At 30.9% G+C, this 25,303-nt stretch overlaps 4 protein-coding genes and 1 non-coding gene across 6 annotated transcripts; 4 read left to right on the top strand and 1 right to left on the bottom strand.

Moving 5' to 3' along the window:
* The first annotated feature begins 3,857 nt into the window (after positions 1-3,857).
* Positions 3,858-7,444, top strand: LOC101209187. The gene is made up of 9 exons (XM_004139213.3): positions 3,858-4,050; positions 4,154-4,344; positions 5,153-5,334; positions 5,431-5,715; positions 5,793-5,851; positions 5,936-5,972; positions 6,067-6,138; positions 6,392-6,719; positions 6,827-7,444. Exons 1-9 carry the CDS (start codon positions 3,942-3,944, stop codon positions 7,196-7,198), a joined length of 1,635 nt encoding a protein of 544 aa, XP_004139261.1. The 5' UTR covers positions 3,858-3,941; the 3' UTR covers positions 7,199-7,444.
* Positions 7,445-13,316: 5,872 nt separating this feature from the next.
* Positions 13,317-15,204, top strand: LOC101209679. Its single transcript, XM_031881240.1, has one exon. The coding sequence runs from the start codon at positions 13,413-13,415 to the stop codon at positions 14,019-14,021; it is 609 nt and encodes a 202-aa protein (XP_031737100.1). The 5' UTR covers positions 13,317-13,412; the 3' UTR covers positions 14,022-15,204.
* Positions 15,205-15,357: 153 nt separating this feature from the next.
* LOC101223029 (calcium uptake protein, mitochondrial) lies at positions 15,358-19,213 on the top strand. The gene is made up of 6 exons (XM_004139349.3): positions 15,358-16,928; positions 17,019-17,313; positions 17,578-17,661; positions 17,781-17,988; positions 18,467-18,763; positions 18,845-19,213. Exons 1-6 carry the CDS (start codon positions 16,496-16,498, stop codon positions 19,061-19,063), a joined length of 1,536 nt encoding a protein of 511 aa, XP_004139397.1. The 5' UTR covers positions 15,358-16,495; the 3' UTR covers positions 19,064-19,213.
* A 942-nt stretch (positions 19,214-20,155) lies between these two features.
* LOC101208944 lies at positions 20,156-23,707 on the bottom strand. Of its 2 annotated transcripts, none has more exons than XM_004139212.3 (9): positions 23,321-23,707; positions 22,218-22,301; positions 21,930-21,964; positions 21,678-21,786; positions 21,444-21,532; positions 21,086-21,197; positions 20,887-21,014; positions 20,693-20,726; positions 20,156-20,521 (listed from the first exon to the last, which is right to left on the bottom strand). In XM_004139212.3, exons 1-9 carry the CDS (start codon positions 23,516-23,518, stop codon positions 20,444-20,446), a joined length of 867 nt encoding a protein of 288 aa, XP_004139260.1. In that variant the 5' UTR covers positions 23,519-23,707; the 3' UTR covers positions 20,156-20,443. The 2 variants fall into 2 exon arrangements, with proteins under 2 accessions (XP_004139260.1, XP_031737099.1); XM_031881239.1 differs by having other exon boundaries at positions 22,218-22,335; positions 23,321-23,450.
* Positions 23,708-23,802: 95 nt separating this feature from the next.
* On the top strand, positions 23,803-23,876 carry TRNAT-AGU. The gene has a single exon. It is a non-coding gene; the product is annotated as a tRNA-Thr (tRNA).
* The last annotated feature ends 1,427 nt before the right edge of the window (positions 23,877-25,303 follow it).

Below are 25,303 nucleotides of genomic sequence, written 5' to 3' on the forward strand. Positions count from 1 at the left end.
AGTAAACTAAGTTTGGATTCAAGCTTATCAAGTTTCCTAGTTAATATCAATTTTAAAATAGACATATATATTCTCAAAGATTGACATATGGGTGGTTTGATATCGATATTTAAGAATTGATATCAATAACTATCTCTTACAAGTACATATAAAAGACAAAGAAAAAATAAAAAAAATAACATATATACATTCACATTTCACCACATCAAAGATAAAAGTATGTAAATAACCATATTTTTGTGAATGGTTGGATATTTTAATCAAATGAAGACAAATTTAACTAAAGCATAGGAAGAAAATATGCGAAAAAGGGATGGTGTGGTCCTCATAGGATAAAAGTTTTGAATGGTTTGTTTGAATGTGAACCATTCGTCCCTATTCAATTTTTTTAGTTAAAAACTGTTAGTTAGATTTAAAGTAAGTGTTATTGATTGAAAATTTAGAATTTTGTTATATTTTATGTAAATAGTTTCGCAAAGTTCGTTATTTATAGTAGGTTTTTTATAGAATTATTATTTTGACGAAGATGAATAAGTTGGATTGAATAAGTAAGATAGCCAAAATGATTAGATTATAAAAACTTTCATTTTAAAATCAACTGAATTGACGGTAAATCATAAGAGACTTTATGTCATTTTAAAAAAAAAATCAAACTACCAATGAGTTATAGTTAACTTTGGTTGTTTATATTTATGATATTATGTTTGCATAGTTAACATTTGAGCTCAAAACGTCTCTTTTTAACTTTTATGGAACCAACCATAGTTAATATTCATTGGGTGTGGTTATGCTATCATAACTTGATATTGTAATCGATGTCTTAAGTGCATCATCAAGACAATTTCTAACAGCTCCTTTATAAATAATCAAGTGAGAATCTAGACGAATTCTCTAGAAAGTTGAAATAAGAGGAAGAACTTGAATAGAGAAATTTCTCTTTTGCATATTATTATCAGTGTGTCCTCTGCTTTCTCTCCATTGCTACAAGGTTGTCTTCCATAAATCTTCCAAGATCCCCTGTAGGTTCTACAACGTTTTCCATTTGACTTTTTAAGCTAAGTCCTTATTTGTTTCTATATAGATTTTCCATGGCTCGTCAAATTCCTCAATGTGACTCTTAAGTAATATGTTTTTTCACGGATCCGACATAGGGTCTCTCTACACTTTCATATGTTCTCTAAGCTACTTCTAGATTTTCTTATAAGTCAATAAGTTTAAGATCTCTTAAAACAACTCTCAACTCTATCCTATCACTTAGCTTAGATTTATAAATGTTTTACCAAACATGTAGTCAATAATAAAAAAAAATGAACATAAACATAGTTCAATTGACGTAACATTTGTATTATCAACTTTGAAGTTAGAGGTTTTATTTTTCTACCCATATATTCGAGAGAGAGAGAGTTGTGCTGCACAATAGTCGAAATACATGTATTAAACTCGTAAGAAAGATGATTACTTACTTCTTAAGACTTCACGAATTTAAATAAAAATAAATGCAAAAAATCAAGAGATTAAATCCACAAATTTATAACTTAGCCAACGGACAAAAAACTTTTTTTAAAAAATCTAACTTCGATTAAAATACTTAAATTATAATTGAATTTAAAAACTATTGATTATGGTCCAATGATTAGAGAAACGTATGTGATTAAACTAATTAATCGCATTAACGAATTTGAACCGGCTTTTTCTTAGCTGGAAAATCAGAGAAAAAAACAATGAGAATTTACGACGTGGCATTTTGCTGACGTGACAGCACGTTGTAGCCGAACCGTATCTCTCTTTTTCCTTTGCCGACACCCTAAACGGTGTTTCTGACGTGGCTTTTCTCTTTGCAAACTTTGTTATTTTAATGTTAATAATAATTTGTTTTAATAAATATATTAAAATTATGAGAGAAAATTCTTCCCATTACACATCCAATATCTTTCTACTCATATTTATATTTATGGGTTTTGGAAATTAAAAATTTATACGTTTAATAGCACATTTTAATTATAATATTTGTTTAAATATTTAAATTAACCGAATTAGATTTTAGTATATTTTGTAAATAGTTTCTATTTTTTTATATATTTAAAAAGATCCCTCTAAAATATCTAAACAAATTTAAATGAATGAAAAGAAGTGTGAGACTAGTTTCTAATTTGGATAAAATCTAGCTAATTGTTTTGAAATTTGTGATCTAGATAGAAGACATTTTGAAATACGATTTTGCGATAAGAATTGGCATTTGAATCAATCCGCATAAAAGATTAAGTGATAAAATCATACATGGTTACATATAAGTTTTACGATTAAAAATTTAATTTGTGAGAAACAAAAAAGTCTACGAGGTGGGGTGTGACAGGAAGTAATAAAATATAAGTGTTAATAAAACACAAGGTTCGTTAAGTACGTTTTGATTTAGAGAGGTTTGATGTAGTTGCTACTATGACTTGTTAAGTAGGTTGACAAAGTGAGCTTATCTCAGTGGTAATTGATCGATATGACTTTTCATTCCAGAAATGAAAGGCTTGATCGCTCATCTTTACAGTTGTTGTACTCGAAGACTGACTTTTGTTTATAAGTCTTTATACTTTTAAAATACTTATTTTGGTCTATATATTTTGAACTTTTGGTTGATGTATTTTCAAAACATTTTAATCGTTGTACTTTCAATTTTGGAACTTGAGTTTTTAAATAGTGATACTTTTAACTCTTTAAAATAATAATAATAAAAAAAAAAAACAAATAAACTCAGTTGAATATATAGAAACCTAAATAGACATTTTGTTAGTATAAGAACGAAAATGAATTAAAGTTAAAAGTATATGAACCAAAACAACATTTAAATAAAAACACTAAAATTTTAAAGTAAATATAGCTCGATTAAGATATAAACATGTATTAGTGATCAATATGTCTACGATTTGAAGTTCCATTGCCTCGTTGAAAATACAAGTAAATTAATAACTAAGTGAGTGGAGATTCAAATTCTTTAATTTTCTTTTTATTCAATCATATATGATTTGTAAAGATAAGAGAATTCCAAACTTAACTAATCTTGTTTTACGAAACTTAACTATTTTGATTGAAGTTATATATTTTAATCGATTAAATTATATTAAGTTTAGACAAATTTCCAACTCATATTATTTGAACTCAAACATATATATGTATATTTTAGTGCATATATGTAAAGTCAAACATTATTTATTTTTAAAATTTTAAAAGTAAAGTCAAATTGTTACTTGTATGCATATAATATTTTATATGTATATGTTTGTAGTCATTAGTAAACATGTGAATAAAACATTAGATTAAGAGGAGGTCACGTTTCGAACCTATGTTGTTTGAATAAAGAAATTAAGATTTAATTGCTAAATTACGTTTACGAATAATATGCACACAATCATATTATAAGTTAACTTATTTTTTGAAAATATTTACGTTTTATTTGATAACTATCAATAATTTATAATTTTATTATTTGAAAATTAACACCCACCTCAACTCTTATCTGTTGTTTGCTTTAAAAAAGAAATCATAGTTTCAAAAAGTAAAAGATTATTTTAAGAACTTGTAATCTAATTTTGATTTAAGTCAAATTTAGAAATGTGAATTCTATTTAAAGAAATAAAAAGAAAATAGGTTCAAAATGTTTTATTTATTTAAAGAGAATGTTAGATTACAACACAATAAAATTCTATTATTTAATTTAATTTAGTTTTAAAAAGTCTTATTTGCATTAATTTTATGAAAAATTCTTTATTTGTTAATCTAATTATGAATGCGACCAAGGAATAATTGAAAGGTCCCACTCCAAATTCGCCCATTCCAATTCCCAAACCATAAGATCATACATCCATTGGCCAAATCCTAGAGATAAAAATCAGCTCGGATTCTGCAAAGCTCCCTCCCTCCCTCTCTCTTTGAATGTGAGAACGAGAGCCATTATGTTCCTCCTCAGACCCATCTTCTTCTTTTCCCTTCTTTTTTACTCTCTCTTCCTTGTCTCTCATTCTTCACTCACCGTCTCTGCTCTCAGCGCCATTCCCATCTTCGGTACTCTTCTTTAATTTCTTTCCCCTTTTCTGGGTTTCTTTCAAAAACTCCATTTTTGTATAATCTGTGTTTTTTTCCTCTCTTGGGATTTGTTGAAAATCAGAAAACTCTGCTGGGGTTGAGGAATTTCAGGTGTCGGAGCCATGGAGGACTGGAAGAAGCCTTGCCGAGCAGGACCCTGCTGTGAACTCGTCTCTGGTTTTGGCTGAAGACAGGACTCGGAGGAAAGACCCCCTTGATGACTTTAAACCTTATACGGGTGGATGGAATATAAGCAACCAACATTACTGGGCTGTAAGTTCTGTTATTTGTGATTACTCTGCTTTTGTTGTTGTGTTGTGGTTTATGTGTTGCCCTTTTTGGTCTCGTCTCCATTTAGACTGATTTTGTTGTTGTAAAGAATGTCTTGGTTGTTTTTTTCACTATGTTGTTTCCTCCAAGACCAATCTTATCATCTGTGTTTATATGTTTATTTAATCTTCCCTGTTTTGTGAATCCAAAAGTGTAAACTGATGAGTGAGTCAGTTGTTTCTCACAATTTTTGGGAATGGAAATTAGTATATGAGTTACAAGTGGTTATCAATGTTAATTGTAGAGGAAATGGTATTTTATAGGATTTAAACGGAGAATCTTCTGTCTGTTGTGATATCATGCCAAATCACCATTGAACTCACGGGCTTAAGCTCATTTATTCGTGATCTTCGTCGAAGTGAACAATCGTGTGATTGTTTCTATGTCGTTTTGAACTTTTCTGCACGTAGTGAAAATCATTGATCTTCTTTATCCTCTACTTGGTAGTGTTTGTATTTCTGTCATTTCTTGTAAGAGAAGAAAAAGGAAGGAAATTTTAGAGCATGGTCATATGTGGCCTATGCCGTGTGTCTATTTTTATGGATTAAGTTTTAGATGGATTTTCTTTGCTTGAAATTAGATCTGTTTCAGTTGAGATCTTTGACGATTAGATTCAGATCGGTTTAGATGTTAATTATTGGCTAAACTTTAACTTGGGTTCATGTTTTTAGGTCCTATCTTCATTACTTTTTGTGTCATTTGATATTTATGTTAACCATGGTGCCTTCTTTCCTGTTCCAATTTGATGCAGTCTGTTGCTTTTACTTCTATTCCATTCTCTGTCCTTGGTATTGCTTGGTTTGTGCTCTTCGGGATATGCTTGTTCATCACCTGTCTTTGCTGTTGCTGTTGTCGGAGGGAGCCTTATGGCTATTCTCGAACGGCCTATGCTCTTTCTCTTGCTTTCCTCATATTCTTCACCATCTCAGCAATGTAAGCATCCTTCTCCCTCCAATTCTGCAGTTTCAATATTCTAATTTGGCTCAGAAGTTAATATGAAAATATCTCTGTTTCCATACTCTGTATCAGTGTAGGATGTGTCGTGTTATATGTTGGTCAAGGGAAGTTTCATAGCCGTACATCGAGCACATTGGAATATATAGTAAATCAGGCAGATGGAACTGCTGAAAACCTTAAGAATTTGTCGGTGTATCTGTCTTCAGCAAAGTCAATCAAAGTTGATTCGATATTTCTGACTCCAGATATCCAGAAAGGGATTGACGATATTGGCACAAAGATAAGTTCTGTTTCTTCCACTCTTACCGATGCAGCTTCTAATAACTCAGACACGATACAAAAAGGCCTAGATAAAAAGTAAGTAGAACCTCTTCTATCAAAGTTCACTGCTTTCAGTGACCAGGAGTAACAAGTTTTCGTGTTCTGTATCGCAGCCGACTCATCCTCATTATTATTGCTGCTGTTATGCTCTTGTTGGCATTTATTGGATTCTGTAAGTGTTTTTAATTATGCGAGATAAATTATGAACTGACCATAAATGTAACCTTTCTTATATTTTTATTGATTCCTGATCCAGTATGTTCCATCTTCGGATTGCAGTGTGTTGTATACACGTAAGTATATGTACAGTTCCGTTTTCTTTGTCGAAATCATGTTTTTGATGTCATATGATAATATATTAACCACTTCCATGCTTAATGACTGCAGCTTGGTAATACTTGGTTGGATTCTTGTTACGGTCACGTTCTTTCTGTGTGGCGCGTTTCTTCTTCTTCATAAGTAAGAGCCTCTATTTCATTAAGAGTTCTTTTTTTTTTTTAATCAAAATGATGCATATAGGAAGAATGCATCATACACATTGCCAATGGAACTCTTTGGATATTCAAAATGATAGATAGCTAAATGTGGCTTTGGCTTGGATTGAAAAGCAGCAGTTTTGAAACAGACATCTGTTGTTCATGAAGTGTTATTGTTTTGTTGAATGTTGTCTCTATCAGCTCCAAATTGATTCTTTTTTCGTTATATGCATTAGTGTGGTCGGAGATACATGTGTTGCAATGGAAGATTGGCTGCAGAATCCTACTGCCAACACGGCGTTAGACGATATCCTTCCTTGCGTCGATAATGCCACTGCCAAACAAATTCAGTCAGTAACAAAAAATGTGAGTTTCCAACTTGTTAGTTTGGTCAATGGAGTGATCAACACAGTCTCAAATGTCAACCCTCCTCCAAATATCGGCCCCCCTGTTAATTACAATCAATCTGGCCCATTGGTGCCACCTCTATGTAGTCGGTTTAATTCCGATCTCACTAGTCGAACCTGCTTGGCGAATGAAGTACAACTGAACGAAGCTCCTGCGGTAAGAGATATATGTTAATAGCTAGCTCAAACAAGTACATACAACATATCCTTTTACTACAATTTTTCTTCGATAATCTCATCGAGATCATGAAATTTTGCATGCAGGTTTGGAAGGATTTCACTTGTCAAGTATCAGCTTCTGGCATTTGCACCACCACTGGCCGGTTGACTCCAGCTCTCTACAACCAAATGACAGCAGCAGCAAACGTGAGCTATGGTTTGTATCGCTATGGACCGTTCTTGGTCGAACTTGTGGACTGTACATTCGTTCGACAAGTATTTACCGATATCAGTAACAACCATTGTCCTGGTCTTCGACTATACACGAAATGGATATACGTTGGTTTGGTTCTGATGTCTGGTGCTGTCATGTTCTCCCTGATCTTCTGGATTATATACGCAAGAGAACGACGACATCGGGTTTATACAAAGCAGTTTATTTCCAGATCTCCAGGAGGAGAAGCCAAGGGAAACTAGATATCAATCCCATGTACTCATGACATTACACTAAACACTTACTCGAGTGTCTTTTTGTCTTTCAGTGTATATTATTTAATTATGTAACCAACTGAAAAGTTTCATTCATCTGATGTGATTTTAATGGGGTCACCTTTTAAAGCAAGAGCACTTAAGAGGAGGAAATTTCTCAGAAAGTAGACTGAAGGAGGATTCCTTTTCTACTTTGTTAAATCTTTAACATCGTTCTAGCTTTTCCAATTGGAATATGAGTTTTGGGACAATGTGTCTAATAGTTTTTGAGACAGGCCCTTGGAGAAGACAGTCAAACCTTTCTTAGTTGAAAGTATATGCTTTAATATTTGTAAGAAAAACTAGTTTTAAAGCAGTCAATTCAACACCAATAAATCAACAAACTGATAAACTTGGGGGTTATCTGCATTTCTTAACTTAGAATTAAAATCTCTCCCCAAATATATATTATCTAAAAATTTACCTTTTTTTTCCTTTTTCCTTTAGTGGGTTTTGGAGGCTTACATTTTCTGAAGTAGGTCCATTAGGGTGACAAATGACATGATAATAGAAAGACAAATATTTTGGTTTCTTTTCCCAAAATTGGATATTTCACACCAAATGGCCTACTTGTTGAGTTGTTTGTATTGGTAAAATGTCATTATCATCATCCCCTTTGGTTGCTAATGGCTGGCCCCTCCATTTCCCTAATTTCAACTATTGTGGATATACATAACCCCTTCAAAATATATTCGTGTGTGTGTATATATATATATATATATATATATACCACCTACCATACTTTAGGATAGGTTGTTGTAATTTGTCCTATTTTTTTTAAACAATAAAACAACCAAAAATAAAAATAATAGTAGTACAAAAATCCTTGTTCAAGAGCCATCATCACTAAGTTCTTCTCACATCAATAGTTACCATTATTACCATTATTACAGCTTCACCTTTTAGAAGTAGATGGACTATAACGTAACAACTATAGATTGATTACTCATTACAATTTTAAATAATTAAAATTTTTTAGTTAAGGTTATTTTTTAAAAAATTAAAGTTGCATAGCTCAATAAAATATATTATCATGGAGAGGGAAGTATTGTGTAGAAAGTTTCTTTTATCTAATAAACGTTTTTAAAATTAGGAAGCAAAATAGAAAATGAAGAAAAGAAGTTTAAATTTTGATTTAGAGTCCCTTTTATGTCTTATTGTCAACCTCTTAAGCAGTGTTTCCAAAATTCATATATAGAAAATTTGAAAACCATGACTAAGAAATGGTGTGAAATATATATATATATATATATAATGGTTGTCAAGCAATGCTTGAATCAATAGTAATTTATTATAAAAAAAAACAATAATAAAGATCAAAATAAAAAAAAAATTATAAATTGTAAGTTAGAAATTGATTAAGAGACAAAACAATGTTGATTTGATTCCAAATGAATTTTTAATTAATTGATTTCCATATTCTATAGTTCAAAATCTTATATATTTGATGTGGGTCCAACTACAAATTAAACTATCATATATATGATATTTATAAAAGTAAATAATAAATGGGATATATATATCAAACCCTATTCTTCCAAGTTGCATCAATCCACCAAAGCTTGAATTGACCCTTTGATTTTTCATAATCCTTTTGAATTAAAACATTTTAGATAAGCATCAAAGTGAAGAGAGCTTATTCTTGAATGTGACAGTCAAAAACTAAAGTGGAATAAAATTATAAACTCACTTGCAAGTCTATATTTATATTATTAAGATATATTCATATGATGGTAAAATATCTATCTATATGTATTAAATATTGAATTGTGAAGATTGATTATGATGATGTTGAATATATCAAACATATTAATTACATACATTAAAAGTTTGAAAATATTTATATTTTCAAATCAAAAAGATAAAGATTAGTATTGGGAGCAGCCATGCATTATTTTTTATTTGGATAATCACAAAACCACTTTGCACATTTTTCTAAATTTTTATTATTTTAAAATTTAAAATTTATAAAAATAATGTTATATGATATAATAATAATTATTATTATTTTGGGACCAATGCATGTCATTCTCTTCAAAAGGGCAACTTCTTTTATTTTTTTCTTAATTACATTTCAAATTCCGAACTCCAAAATCAATTATTTAAAATAACAATTTCAATAAAAAAAAATATTTGAAAAAAAGATAGATAATTTATATTGAAATTAATTAATAAAATTAAAACGTCTATTAAACAAGTTAAAATATGATTATTGATAATATAAAGAAATAAATTAGGTCTTTTTGATAGAGGAAAGCACAAGTCAAAATTTGGAAGGTGAGATGTCATTTTTTAAGAAATGATTGTATATATTATGTATGCCTCTCTAAAAATGATTTAGATATAATATATAATATGATATAGTTTATGTTTAGGTCAAACCTAGTACACATCTTCTCAAACTTTGCATTTTTCTTTAATAATCATAAGTGATCATTGTTTAAATAATCTTCTATAAGTAAGGGTCCATTTAAGTTTTTAGATAATGACAACGTAATAACAAAATTGTATATCTTTTGAAATAATTGAGTACAAAAAAATGTATTCATTCAAATATAATTTGATATATAAAACGTCAATTATTACCATTCTAAACGTTAGTAGTTCGAATACCCACTTGATACATTAGAAATAGATAATAAATTTAAATGTTAGATTATATTAAATTAACACTTGAAGAATTTTTAAAATGATTTTTTCGAGATTAACAATATAATCTCCCTTGATTTGATATATATATATATATATATTTGGGTGAATGCGCAAATTAATTAATGTGAATAAAAAAATAGCTCACCATTCTTTTTGGTCTAACACGAAGAATTTGTCCTCAAATAATTTAGGAGTAAATATGACATTGTAAAATAGTGTGTTTGAACCTTTGATTGAAGATGAAGAATGGTTTTGTATATCATATAAAGATTCTCCTTAATAGGAGAATCAACTATCTAAATTCTAAATAAAGATTTCATGAACATGTTGTAAATTATATGCAACAAGTAAATAATAATTATGTTTTTTGAATTGATTCAATATAGTTGTGTTATAAAGTATAGATATGATACCATATTTAATGGCCAAAATTAAATAAAAGCATATACGTTTGAATCACGTCAAATTGACGAGAAAATTTTAAATTTTCTTAAATGATATTCAAATTTAGATTTTATAAATACATCGACTGTATAGTTTTTTTTTTTTTTTCTTTGTGGACAAATTTAGTTGATCGGTGGATTTAATAAATTTGATAAAAAATATAGAAATTTTTAGGTCAATGTATGTATTTGATATTTGTACTTTGAAAAGGTTATAATAAACAAAAGTGCTTCCCTCTCGATTAGGGAAAGATTACCTTAAAGAAAAGAGTATATGATCGATCCCTATCAAAAGCACTTTTTCAATTATTAGAAAATTTGATATTTCTTAATTCCTTTCTTTAAAAATATAATTTTTTTCCGAATATCAAATAAAAAGCAAATTCTAAATCTATTTAATTTATAAAATATCTAAACTTTATAGATTTTTTAATTTAACCCCGAATTAGTAATTGTTATAATAAAAAAATTGAATTTTTGTTAATATTTCAATTACATTATTTTTACAAAATTTTGTCTCAAATTTATCATTAATGTGTTAAACAATTTTTTTAAAACTCCTTCGTGTATTTACTATGATAATTGATATTTTAAAATTAATTTTGACATTTAAAGAATTATAGACACATTTACAAATAAATACATGAACTAAAAGGATTGAAGTTATCTCAATTTATGAAAAGTTATGAATTTCGTTAACTCAAATTATAAGATTCACACTAAAATCTAAAATTTAGAAGAGGGTATGAATTGATTCACTTGTGAAAGTTCATACATAGATTGATACAACTATTAGTTCATGATTTTAATTTTAAAAAAAAAACAGAATAATGGAAGAGACTAGATATTGGGTTGGCAAAGAATGTTGGTATTAAATTAATAATGTTACACCCCAACTACTTAGACCCCTAAGAGATCAAACCAAATATTTGAGTAAAGAAAAGGCTAAACCAACCCTATTTATGATAATAAATAACCTTCCAAATATTTGCTCATTTTCTTCGATAATGTCATTTTTAAACATAAATATAATTTTGGGACCATTTTTAATGTTGGAACCCATAAATTTAATTAGTTAGTTGAGGAATGAACCCTTTTAATACACCACTTTTTAAATTTTGATATATAGTGAAAGATTGATTGTAAAAAATCTATGTATTATAACATTTAACCCATAAATTTTAACTCCACTTTTAAAGTTTTGGAATATAGTTTTTGAGATATTTATATATAAAAAAAGTTAAATTTGTAACATTAAAAAAAGTATTTTCAAATAAAAAATTATTAAATTACACCAAAATTTTAAATTGTAATTTTTCTTTTACATGTTGAAAAAAAATGAAACTCAGGCTTCTTTTCTTTTACATATTACAAATACACCGTAAGCTTTTAAAAAATAGAGTGAATAATAGACGTATTTATGTTATTAGTTAAAATAGATTTAATTTAAATGGAGGGCAATTTGGGATTAAAAAAGAAGAAGCCTGATTGGATAGGATAGACTCAGAAGGACGTGTAATCCAAAGCGGATCTGATGCTTACGTGGCAAAAAATCATGGAATAGCATGACAGCTGTCAGATCAAACGGTGCAATTTTTGTCGTTTTGGTATTTTCGGGTTAGACAGCCGAAAAGGAAAAAATGAACAAAACAGAAAAGAAAAATAACAAAAAGGGGTAAATAGCAATATACCAAAAGAAAGAAGGGGCAAAACTAAAATAAAAATAAAAATAAAAATAAAACTAAGCTCATTCACCTGAACCATAGCCCGGTTCAACTAACCCAACCTCTGGAGGGTTGGTTGGGTTGGGTTAAACTTAAAACATTATTTGTAACTTTCCCCATCAAAAATAAAAAAGAGTCAAAGTAAATTATTTTTTTCATTTCTTTTTTTTTTTATTTTTGCTGTTCAACTTTCGTAGTTATTTATTGTTTTCGTATTTGATCCCCTACATTTCTTTTTCTAAACAGTAATTACCTTGCCATAAATATCAAAGTTATTTTGTAACTATAACTTTTTAAATTAGTTTATTTATTTACTTACCAAAATTAATACATGTTGATAGAATTTGTTTAATTTGATCCATATATTTATTACCATGTCAATGTTTTAAATGGATTTATATAAATTTAGAAATTAAAATAAGCATTTGAAAGATAATGAAAAAAATATGAAAGTTTGAAAACTAAAATATATGATTCATATTCTATTTTTTTAATATGTGATATTGATTATTTTTCCATTTTAGTCATAACAGCACCACAATTTAGTTATGATTTAACATAAACTAAAGTATAAATGTACACATAAAAATAAACAAACACAAACAAATTATTGTAAAAAATGATTGAATTTAACAACCTAAAATAATGGATTTTTTCTTGGTGTTTAAAATAATTAAGATGATTAGGGAGGGAGGAAAGATGCTTTTATTTGTAATGAATATTATTTAAAATGAATAAAATCAAGATTTAGAGGTAAATGTGTGATTATATTTTGAATTATTAGTTGAACAATCATAAGGAACATCACATGTATTTCTGCCCCCCATATTGGATCTGTGATTAAGTATGATTAATAATGCTTAGTATCTTTTTTGTTTAATCATGGACAGTAATGCTTTGTTATTATTATCATTATTATAGTTTTACTTTAATGAACAAATCACTTTGAACATTATAATAATAATAACTTGAAGATTCCACTCCACCTACATACATACAATTACACTTTTATTTATTATCCATTGATTTCATAATGTTCCAAATTGAATATAAGGAGTGGCCAATGGTCCATCTTTTTCCCCATTAAAATAAATAAAAATCTCTTTTGTAATTGTGAAGTTTTGAAGGGTTATAAGAGTAATTTGTAATGAGGTGTGGTTTGCAAATATGTAAAAAGATGAAGGGTGTGTTAGAAAAAGACGCCGCTTTCAATATTTGCTGTTCGTTCAGTATAAATACATAGTGAGAGTGAAGATGGGTTTGCCAAACTCAACAGCCGAACGCGGCCTTTAAGGCTTTTAGACTACAAAGCTACATTCATCCCCCCGCTCTTCTCCGACGAAAATGGCGGCAACTTCCCGAAGATCAAGCGCATCAGTTCTTCGATCACTCTCACCGTCCGGAAGATTCTATGGTCACCGGACTTCATCTTCCTCCGCCTTTGCATCCTCTACCTCTACTTTCTCTTCCAGATCCGCCACTTCCTTCTTCTGCAGATCAACTTCCCCCTCGCGTGTGAACCTCCATGGTTCGCCTTCAGTTTCCGTTCCCTCCGTGCGGTTTTCTCTTGACCGTGCGACCTCTCCGAACAGATCCGTCTCGGTTTCTTCTTCTCGCAGTGGTGGAACTAATCGTGTTGTGCAGAGACAGAGCAGTACGAAGAGGACGTGTATGTGTTCTCCTACAACTCACCCTGGCTCGTTCCGGTGTAGTCTTCATAAAGGTATAATTTCGCAACCTCCTGCTCTGTACTCGCCGAGTAGGTTGAATGCTCGTAGATCGGCGATGACGAATTCTCTTGTTAGAATTGGAGGCGTTGAAGGTGATCTCGTGAAACGAGCTTTAGCGGCTTTGATTCGACCTTCTTCTCATCAGCAACGTCGTCGAGTTGATTTTAGGCCAAAACGTAGCCGGCTCTCGATTATGTCCAAAGCCGATGAAACATTATTATAATCCTCTTTCGGTATGTTGAAAATTGAAATGGCCTAATCTATGAATTTCCGGAGTTGTTCTAATTCTCCGGCGGCGGTTCGTGACGGTGCTTATCTTTTTCTCTCCGGAGACCGTTACAGACATTCATCACTACAGAACTCTGAAATCTGCTTTTGTACAAATTAATATTTTATACATATTAGATTAATAGATGTGAAATTGTTTGTGTTGGCGTTCAGATGAGACCTAAAATTAGAGAAATCTTATCACAAATTTAATGAAATTCATATGAATTTAAGAGGTGTATAACCTCATCAAATCGGACCACATTTTAGAAATAGGTTTGTGAAATCCTCCATTAGCATTCAGTTCTATCTTCGCCGTCTCGTTTTGATGAGCATAAACAGCGTTAAGAGGCCCGTTTGGTTTGTTGCTTTTCCCTTCTGGTGTTTGTTTATTTAATTTTAATACATTGTTTTTGTGTTTTTTCAGGGATATCATTGGGGATTCATTCTCTCACCAGCCATGGATGTGGATCCATTCAATCCTGAGTTTTCAATTCTATACTTTTAGCTTTTTAGTTTTTAAATTTTAATTTTCTTAAAATCTCTACTTTTATATTAAATGATTCAATGAATAATTTATTGAAAAAAAACAAACTAATTTATCTTAATTTTACCAAGCTTTTGAAAAACTTAGAAAATATTCGTATAAAGCTTAAAAAACAAATGTTTATATTTATTACTGAAAATATTATTATTTTCATTGTTTTATTATTTAAAAGGTAATTAAATTTGAGTGGTTTTTTTTTTATATATATATATAGGAAAAAGACCCAACTCTGTGCTTCTCTCTTTTTCGATGAGGAAAAAAGGTGCACACAACCCAAGAGGTCCAAAGGAGATATGATAATAGAAACTTCAAACTGAAGGGTTAACACAAATATTCATCTTCCCCACAAAGTTAATACCTTACTAAGGATATGATCATATCTCTCATGGGATATTATTCAAATTGAAAGGACTCAATCATACTAAAGAAGGAGGTGGGGGCGTACCTCCTCGTCAACTACAATCATCTTTATTTGTATTATTGATAAGTTTTTGCCTTACAAGTGTGTGGATAAGGAACAACTCAGAATGTGGGACTTTAACACAATGTCACATCAAAATACGAACAATAATGAAACATAAATTATTAGAAATTCCTAATTCACATTACAATTTTAATCTAATTATAAAAATCATTCTGAGGCTGCGAAAACAAAATCTCTCATTTTGGAACTTTGAATTCATGTTTCTACCAACTAAAATTAAATTAAACTCAAAACAAATTATTATTTACACTTAAAACACTATGATAACCTAAACCAAGTTATTATTGTTTGTTTTCCTTTGGACAAGCAAGATTTGAAATTGTTTACAAATACAAATATTTGTTGAGTTTTCGTATTTGTTTGAGTTATATTTCTTTTCAAGTTTCTGTATGTCAGATGAGGCAGTTCAATTTGATAAATATTATCCGTAGTTCAATTTGACAAATATTATCCATTATTCTCGGGGGTACATTTGATAAACCTCGATTTTGATGAATGAGCACTAAAAGATTTTTATTAGGATACATTTTCTTTAGGAAATTGAAGTGCAAATTTGATTTGAGAAAACTCAATTTGCTTGAAGATTGATTGTCTCAATGCTTAGATAAATCACTCTTGTTTTTGTTTTTTCAATTTTTTTGAATTCTTGCTTAGATATTCTCCACATTTTCTTTTATGTTTTCCTTTTTCTATCAAAAACTTTGATCAAAAAGTAAAGAGTAAATTTTAAATAAATTTTGGTTAAACATTAAGCAAGTTTCATTTAGTAGCTGATAATATATAATAATAACCAATGTAAAATACATCATAGTATATTTGTAACTAACTATTAAACGTGTCCAAATTTTCTTAGAACTTTTCAAACTAACATAAATGGCAAATTTTTGAAGTTCCTCAAAAGAAAAATAGTAAAAAGTTCTTAAAATCTTAAAAATAGCAAAACAATTTGTAAAAAACAAAAATACTACTTAGTCAAACTTAAACAAATTTTGAATTGAGAATTTCAATATCTCATTCAACAAAGTGAGAAAATTATTTTAAAAGTATCAAACACTAAAGAATTAAAGATGGAAATGACACAATTATCAATACATAATAAAATCACATATCAACATCTACAAAGATAAAGTTGTTATTTATGAGTAAATGGGTAAATTGAATATCATATATGTACTAGTAAATAAAAAAAATAAATAATGAATCAATTTACTAAAAATTAGTTCATTCAAACACAAAATCCAACTAACTTTTAAAAAAACGGTTATCAACAAATGGCAAAGTCAAAGCCCCAATTTTAGTATCCAATTTTGCTAAATCTCTCGTTTTGCAAATTTTCTCCTTCCATTACCTTTTTCTTGATGATATTTGGAAGAACCTCGAGATCGATCTAAAGCATAGTATGTTTTCTTCGACGTTTTTGGTTTCAAAATCTTCTAAGCCAATTTGTAGAGTTATACCTTCTCAACACCTTACTGTTCGTTTTCTCGACAATCAACTTGGTGGCTCTTTAGGATCGCCATCAACGTCCCCATTGTTTTCTTCTTCTTCTTCTTCGTCAATTACATCTCAACAAACTGGCTGCGGAGGAGGCGAGAATAGAAGAAGCTTTGTATTTGACTTCTTGATCAAATTGATTTCTTCAGGGATATTGATTGGCGGAGTGGGATCACTTCTCAGCTCGAATTCTTCCGCGTCCAATTCGCATTTATCGTTTGCTGACTTCCCTAAAGAAACAACATGGACAACAGTGAAAGAAGATCAATTCCAATACCCATCATCACCAAATCACCAAAATATAAATCCAAAGAAGAAATCCAAATTTCTATTTGGAGGTAAGAATGTTCCCTTTTTCCCATTGATCTAAGTTAAATGTGTTTAGGCTAAAGTTTACCATTTCATTCATACTTTACACTGGACTCCAGATGATTATAGGAGAAGGGTGTTTTTCAACTATGAAAAACGTATAAGAATCCAAAGTCCTCCTGAGAAGGTGTTTGAATATTTTGCGTCTATCCACACACCTGAAGGGGAAATATATATGAGACCATCAGATCTGATGAGGGCCATTGTCCCTGTGTTTCCTCCATCTGAGTCCAATCGTGTTAGAGAAGGCTTTTTAAGAGGAGAAAGAAGAATGTCTGGAGAACTATGTTGTGCTCCTTCTACCTTTTTCATGCTCTTCGACACCAACAATGATGGCCTCATCTCTTTTGCAGAGTAAGAATTCTTGGACCTTTCTTCCAACTTCATGATCATTTACACAACCGGACATTCACATATAGTTGAACTTCATTCAAACTTAAATAAATACCTAATGCTTTTATTATAATTTTTAGTTCATGATTTATTTCCGGTGAGCTATCTAATAAATTGTTGAATTTTAATAAGGTTAAAGTATTCAACTTTAAGTTTATAGTGCCCAAACCTATGGGATCAAAACCAAAAGATCATGCATTGTGCTCTCATCTCTTCTGTTTGCAGGTACATATTTTTTGTTACACTTCTCAGCATACCAGAATCCAGCTTTTCAGTGGCATTCAAAATGTTTGACATTGATAACAATGGGTTAGATAATTAATTGCTTCTTCAAATTCGTCACTTTCCACATTTGTTTCCTCTACTATTCACAATCCTCTTGGGTAATGAATGTTATCTGTGTTATCTGTCTTTGTTGATAAAAATAGTGAAATAGACAGGGAGGAGTTCAAGAAAGTGATGGGTTTGATGAGAAAACAGAACAGACAGGGAGCTCATCACAGAGAGGGAAGAAGGTTTGGGATGAAGGTTAGTGTTGAAAATGGTGGTTTAGTAGAATACTTCTTTGGTCAAGATGGAAAAGCCTCCCTTCACCATGACAAATTTGTCCAATTCCTAAGACAACTTCATGATGAGGTATGTCATTCCCCCAAATATCAATTCTTCATGTACTTTAACACTTTTGAACTCAAAGACACAATTGTACAACCTAAAAAACAAAACCTGTTCAAATTCAGAACAGTTCCAATTCAAATTCAAGCAAGGTATTTCTTCCTATGCGTAACTCTTTAGAACTCAAGGCATGGCTGACGGCTGTACAACCTATAGAACAAATGTATGGAAATTCAAGTAAGACTGTTATTCCTGTGCGAAACTCTTTAAACTCAAAGGTTACGGTTGTACAAGCTATAGAACAGATCTATTCAAATTCATGTAAGGTTGCTCTTCCTAACTCTTTAGACTCAAAGATACGATTGTACAATCTATACAAAAGATCCCTATTCTTTATTAATAAAAAACATGATTGGAGAAACTATAAAGCAGATCCTATTCAAATTCAGGTAAGGTCTTCTACCTACACATGACTCAACCTACATAAATTGGATGAATGCAGATACTTCTACTAGAGTTTTCACATTATGACTTCAAATCACAAGGAAGCATATCAGCCAAAGACTTTGCACTGTCAATAGTTGCTTCAGCAGACATAAATCACATAGACAAACTACTGGACAGAGTTGAAGCATTAAACAAAGAACCCCATTTCAAAAACATCAGAATCACATTTGATGAATTCAAAGACTTCGCAGAGCTACGCAAGAAATTAGAATCCTTCTCTTTGGCTATTTTCAGCTATGGTAAAGTAAATGGAGAATTAACAAAACAAGATTTCCAAAGAGCAGCTTCCCATGTAAGTACACACCAAACATTTTAAGTCAACAAACTTAAAATCAATCTAATACAAAATGTGGGTTTTGTTTTTCTGTACAAGGTGTGTGGAGTTTCAATCACTAAGAATGTTGTGGACATAATATTTCACATATTTGATGCAAATGAAGATGGGGATTTAAGCTCAGATGAGTTCGTAAGAGTCATACAAAGAAGAGAAGTGAATTCTACACAACCAGCTGTTGGTGCTGGAGGATTACTGTCTTGTTGGTTTGGCTGTGCAGCTAAATGTTCTTACGCAAAGCTCTTTGTTCGCAGCTGAAGAATTTTTTGCCCTAATGATGTTCCTGTAAACATGTAAATTTTCCGACATGCTGAAGTACTTTCTAGTGGACTGTGTTCTTTAGGGATATATCCATTAACAAGATTGATCTTCGATTTTAAGTTCAATAAAAATAAAGAAATTACAAAACTTTGTTTCTCTCATTTTGAAAACAAAATAAAAAACGGTAGCAGAAAGAAATGAACAAAAGATAACGCGGCTCAGATATGGAAATGGGGCAAAGCAGAGGAGGCCGGCCATGGCGGCGAAACATAGCAGAACAGCCCAGATCGCCAAGCCCATGGACCAAACCTCCATTGCCATTGCCCTAAAATCCTCACACTCCGAGTTTAACACCATCATCATAGCCTTGGCGTTTAGCGAGAGAGAGAGAGAGAGAGACAAAGAAAGAGACAGAGACAGGCTTCATTATATATATATATATACATACACACACACAGAATGGAAGAGAAAGAGAAAAAGAAAGAAGAAGAGGAGAGAGTTCGGAGGAGAAATCACGGGTGCCGGCGAGACAGAGCGAGGAAAAGAAGGAACAAAACTGTGCTACTTTTCAAATATAAATCGAAAAAGGTGCTAGTTTTGTCAATTTCTCCCGAAGCTAGTTCTTCTCTTCCAATCGCTCTGAAACGACGGAGCATCCTCATTCATGGCGGAGTGTGAGGCCGAACCCTAATTCCTCCCCGCCCTCCTCTGCCTCTATTTATATTCTCCTCTTTCTCTCTTTAATTTTTCTTTTTAAATAAGAAAAAACAATTTTTTACAAATGTGATTTTTTTTTTTAATTTGTAATTTTCACATTTTAGTCGGTTTAATTTTTGGTAATTAACCTACTAATTAAATAAATATATGTATATATAAACATAAATTTTAATGTACAATTTTAACAAATTCACTATTTTAAAAGATATAAGGTTTTGCACAAATTATATATATCCAACATATTGTCAAAATTAAACTCCATATTTTTTTTCATAAAATTTCATAAATATGTTAGATAATTTATTAACATATGAGTATTATTTTCAATGTTTAATCTAAAGAGTAATAGAATTGTACGTAGTCTCTTCTCAATTTTAGAGCAAACACATTCTATTCTATTCTATTGCTTTGATATTCTCAAATAAAACTAGAGTACAATTTTGGAGTACCAAGAAAATAACAAGAGATACAAATCAGTGTGTCAAAATTTGTTAGAAAAAAAAAAAACTCAGATTTCATTATATGTTTTCGAACTTGTGAAACTTGCAAAACACTAAACCTCTTGGTCGAGGATATACGCTTTTGACCCAATTTTCCATTTTCCCTGATGATAGAGAGGGAGGACTTCTTTACTTGGTACTATAAAGTTGAGTAGTTTTTTCAAATCACTTCTCTACCCTTTTGCTGGAGTTCAGTTTTATGAACAACATCTCCTTCTGTGTTTACATAGTAAAACACCTGCCATGGGAAGAATTATACATTAGAACTTTCAAAGCATTCCTACAAGTTCTGTTGAAAAGGCCTGCATTACATTCTCCTCATATAACTTCCTAATAAATGTCGTATTTGCAAGACATATATGAAAGTCAACTAGTATTCGATCGAAACATGTTATCATACGGTACCCACCATCTCTAATGAGCTGACGTGCTGAAGTAAGAATCTGTAGCAGATAAAAGATGGATTTAGTGATTAACAATGAAGACAATGAGAATATATAGATATAAGAGTGGGTGGGTTTTGGTAATGTCAATCAGCTCAAGGCCTAAATAGAAGCTAAACATAGTCACATTCAATCCAAACCAAACGTTGAGGGAACTTACTCTCTGAAGGAGGATTTTCGAGATTGGAAGTGTGTTTTCTGAATAGGAATACGACCAGGAATCCCAATGTAAGCTATGCTACCGATCCGAACATTGTAAGTGCAACCACGTCTACTAAGGTACGCATTCTGACTCAATGTAAATGTATAGTAAGAGTTTGAAATAGAGGAAATTCAAACCCTTGACTTGACTTACTTACCACCCCATTTTCAACAAAGATTCGATGGACTGACTCAAACAAATGCTTTGTCTCCAGCGATCGAGTATTGTTTTCACAAGTAAGCAATGGGTGAAACCCAACAACTATACGCCTTCATTTCAAAGAAACAAGAGATAGAGAATAGTCAGAAACGGAACGAGAAGTTTGGAGCACATAAAGTAAGAACCGCAGGAAGGGAAACAACGTGTGATGTAAATGAAATCATTGTTAATATCTCAACATCAAGCTTAAAGGCATTGAAAAGTAGTTGGATTAGAAGTTGAAAGATTTAAGAGGTTGTAACACCACAATAATTATGAATGTTAACTTACTCAACAATAATCGTAAAATGTCTTACCAGTTACTGCTCGATGCTTGCAAAGTCCTTTTCAGCCATAGTAAATGACTTTTCAACGCTTGACTTGCTGATCCCATTGCGATGGGCTCCTAGAAGTTTGATAATAACATGTTAGAGCATCAAAAAATTCCAAATACCTACAAATCATACAACTAAAAGCTTGAAAAGGAAGTTCTAATTCTTGGATGCATGACAATAGACAGAAAAATAAAGAGATGTGAAGCAATTTCAAACCTGCAACAATGCTGTATCTATGGCAATGATGTCTAATGTTTGTCCATATTGTAACTTGGTTCGCTCAATAAAGTGACCTCCATCTCCTCGTGACGCTCGTATGCTGTGCCTACATTCATAATTTCTGATGAAGAGAAGTAACACAAAGATATGAATATGCAAATAACATCAGTGTTTATAAGATTATACAGCAAACATCATGGGACACAAATTTACCAAATTCACAGAACTCGTTTGAGAAGGATCTTATACCAGGGAACTTTTAGCGATGAGAAATACCACGTACCCTGTCATGTCAAGTAAAGAGAAGATAATTTCCTATAACGAATTAGCAGCTTAAACACGAAGAAAGACCAAGTTGCATATCTTGATAGATTAAAATGATCCGTAAACATATTATATATAATGTATAACGAGGACATCTATTTCATATTCAGTCTCCAATGAACATTTTAGCAAGCTCACTATCAATTTACATCAGAACCAGTATATTTTGTTTTTTCAACTCTTTGTTTGTTATCAAAAAGAATATATACTTACATTCTGCATTAGGCGATCGTTTTCACCCGGTTCACGGATGTGCAAGATGAACTTTGCATGAGAAACCTTGGCCATCTTCTCCATCTTCATTGTTCACATGGAACATTCTTAGCATTGCCTTTAATAAAGACCCCCCCCCCAAAAGAAAAAAAAGTGCAATCGACAATCACTTAATTCGACAATGATCAATCAATATACTCGGTTTAAAATATTGGAGATACTCATTACATATGGTCTAGAATTGGTTGAAACACAATTATAATAAAGCTAAAGCTATTTTAAAAGTCATATAAAGTGACTTAGAACAAGTCTTTTCTTAAAATAAAATCATAATTCTGACGCAACACTTTATAGACTACTTTTGGCCCATTTACTTCGATCAAGGAGCAAAGCAAACATTTGAATAGCTTATTCTTAAGTATTTTATTTGGAATTAAAAGTGCAAAGCGGTTATTCTAAAGGATTCTCAAACACATTCAAAATCATCTCTTAGTAATTAATTTAATGCACATAGAACAATGATAAGGTAAAGACGAGTATTGTGCTTCACTTTCTAGTAAAAGATAAAGAATCCCAACAGGGAAGAGAAATTCCCATTGGCTACAAAAGAAACAGTTGATTAGTCTTCAACCATAGCAATCAAGTGTGTAATTGATCAGTCTCCAAATATATGTGTTATTTGCAAAGGAACTGAGGAGTCACCTTCTCACGAAAAGGGTATGGGATTTCTTTGGTAAATTATTTGGTATTCACTCTCAAACTAGAGAATACAAAAAGGAATTTGACTAAAGTTAGTCCAACTAAAGTGTTTCTAACCAAAACGACTCTAAACCAAAGTCATATACTCCTTTTACTGAACTAAGATCCCATCACCTCCATAAATCTTTCCAATGTGGACAACTACTCTTCTAGTAGTTAGACATCCTCGTCCCTTCGCTCGTTAGTTTGTTTTGTTTGGCTGTTTTGGAACGAATGATTCACCATTCTTTATAAAAAATGAGAAAATGAATCGCCATTGCAGTTTCTGCTATCATATGTGAAGAAACTAATAAAATCTAGGCAAAAGTAGGAACGACAATCAAAATGAACACACGAAAATTCACCTGTTTGAGAAGAAGGGTCTCTTCTTTTACAGATCGTAAGCCACCCCAGACGGAAATAAAGTAGAAATCGAGAGGATTTTGATCAGGAATCTTCAAAAAGTCGTAGTTTTTAGAACGACCCATGTTGAGAGACAAGTAGAAAGCAAAACAGAGACAGAGCTGAGCAAGAAGAGTTGTAGAAATCGATGGGTCTGCCATTTTCAGTCGGGAAAACTAACTCTCCCGCTGAGGTTGATCTAGAAACGAAGTTATAAGATATAATTTTGCATAAATAAAAGATTTGAAGGAAGATGCAGATGCGAAAGAACATGGAAGTGAAATCTCCGTCGCTATTTTTTTTCTTTTGGGTGGTGTATTGTTTATTTGGTGGCATCTCTCGTTGTTAAGCTCACCTTAATCAATATTTGGAAAAGCAGAAATATAACCAAAAACAATTTAAACAACTATTCATGAATTTTTAAATATTCATACTTTCATACAATGCTTTCATAGCTCAGTTGGTTAGAGCACCCGTTTAGTAAGCGGGAGGTCTTGAGTTCAACTCTCAATGAAAGCAATTTCTCTCAAAGTTAATCAATTTAGAGACAAATATTAATTTTATTTTCTTAATTTTTATGACAAAAATTGAAGACTAAACAATTACATTTTCACTCTTATTTTTTTTCTTTCGCTACAAGTTAAAATCATTCATGAATTTGTATTTCAAATAGATATGCTTCATTTTCTTTTTGGTAGTAAAAAGAAAAAAAATTGCCCTACCAATTTATTAGAATTTAAGATGCATATCCTATCCATTTTAATGATACAAAAGAAAGAAAGAGTCGAGTGGTTGGATAGTGGAAAGATATTGAGTGCAATTCACTTTTGTTATAGGAATGATATTTATTGTCCCTTTCTCTTTTGAATCCCACAATTATTGGTATGAAGAAGCAATGCTTTTTAAGACCACACACCTAACACTTCTATCCTTCATCCAACCACAAATAATATTTATCCCTTCCACAAGAAATTCATATACCTAACAGTATAATATTGTATTTACTTGGCATCACAATATAGAGTTAGAGATAATGACATTGTTTAAAAAGTTAAAATGTTTGATGATTTAATTTGGTTAAATTTTATTGGGCCAAAACCATATAGATCAATTGGAATAAATCAAATACATGCTACAAATTTTAAAGGCATAAGTTTGATTTTCTTGCTATATAATGCCAAATAGGTTGTAAACAACGATATAAACTTAATTATTAATTACCCTAGAAAAAGTACATACAATTTGGCATTGGTTTTGGGCTAGAAAAAGTACATGTATAGTTGGGCTAGGAATATTCCATTGGCATAATATTCCTTTTGTATAGTAATATTTATGGGATAAATTATGTAAAAAAAAAAAAAAAAAAAACCATTTAAGAAATTAAATTTTACCTTTTGCTTTATGCAATATAATACATATAATTTATATATGGCTATGAAATAGAAAAAAAGAAGTGGTGGGCCACTTTGCCTCATTTTCTCACACAATGACCACAAAATATTCACATTAAGAAAAATGTCTTTTTGTTTCACAAATTTTTCCAACGCTTAGAAACCACACAAAAAGGGAAAAAAAAATTACACAATTACTTTTATAAGATCCACCTAACCTTTCTAATAAAATTCCTAATTTTTTTTTAAAAAAATGCTTTATTTAATCCTGATGCAAATTAGAATTATCGATTCTAAAAAATGCCAATAAAAATATTAAAATATCAATATCAATCAAAATTTCTAAAAAAAATTATAAAATAAAAATATATCAATAAATAGTATACTTTTTCTAAGAAAAGCATATTTGTATTTATGTCACAAGTTAACGTAAGAAATGTGTAACAAAAACATGTGATCGCTTAATTAACCAAGTTAAAATGTTAATTGTTTATAATATTATATTTAGATAATTAGTAAAAATTTTGCACTATGTTGGTTTGCTCGTGCCTTTTA

This window comes from Cucumis sativus, chromosome 2, assembly GCF_000004075.3.
Source record: "Cucumis sativus cultivar 9930 chromosome 2, Cucumber_9930_V3, whole genome shotgun sequence".
Lineage (NCBI taxonomy): Eukaryota > Viridiplantae > Streptophyta > Magnoliopsida > Cucurbitales > Cucurbitaceae > Cucumis > Cucumis sativus.

Excerpts from the sequence above, each read along its gene's own strand:
- LOC101208944 (XM_004139212.3), bottom strand. The coding sequence starts at position 23,518 with ATGGCAGACCCATCGATTTCTACAACTCTTCTTGCTCAGCTCTGTCTC. Across the intron at positions 21,965-22,217 it reads ACGATCGCCTAATGCAGAAT|GGTACGTGGTATTTCTCATC; the intron begins GTAAGTATATAT and ends TTGACATGACAG. Across the intron at positions 21,787-21,929 it reads TCATCGCTAAAAGTTCCCTG|GCACAGCATACGAGCGTCAC; the intron begins GTATAAGATCCT and ends TTATGAATGTAG.
- LOC101209679 (XM_031881240.1), top strand. The coding sequence starts at position 13,413 with ATGGCGGCAACTTCCCGAAGATCAAGCGCATCAGTTCTTCGATCACTC.
- LOC101223029 (XM_004139349.3), top strand. The coding sequence starts at position 16,496 with ATGTTTTCTTCGACGTTTTTGGTTTCAAAATCTTCTAAGCCAATTTGT. Across the intron at positions 16,929-17,018 it reads ATCCAAATTTCTATTTGGAG|ATGATTATAGGAGAAGGGTG; the intron begins GTAAGAATGTTC and ends ACTGGACTCCAG. Across the intron at positions 17,662-17,780 it reads TTTGACATTGATAACAATGG|TGAAATAGACAGGGAGGAGT; the intron begins GTTAGATAATTA and ends TGATAAAAATAG.
- LOC101209187 (XM_004139213.3), top strand. The coding sequence starts at position 3,942 with ATGTTCCTCCTCAGACCCATCTTCTTCTTTTCCCTTCTTTTTTACTCT. Across the intron at positions 4,345-5,152 it reads GCAACCAACATTACTGGGCT|TCTGTTGCTTTTACTTCTAT; the intron begins GTAAGTTCTGTT and ends AATTTGATGCAG. Across the intron at positions 6,139-6,391 it reads GCGTTTCTTCTTCTTCATAA|TGTGGTCGGAGATACATGTG; the intron begins GTAAGAGCCTCT and ends TATATGCATTAG.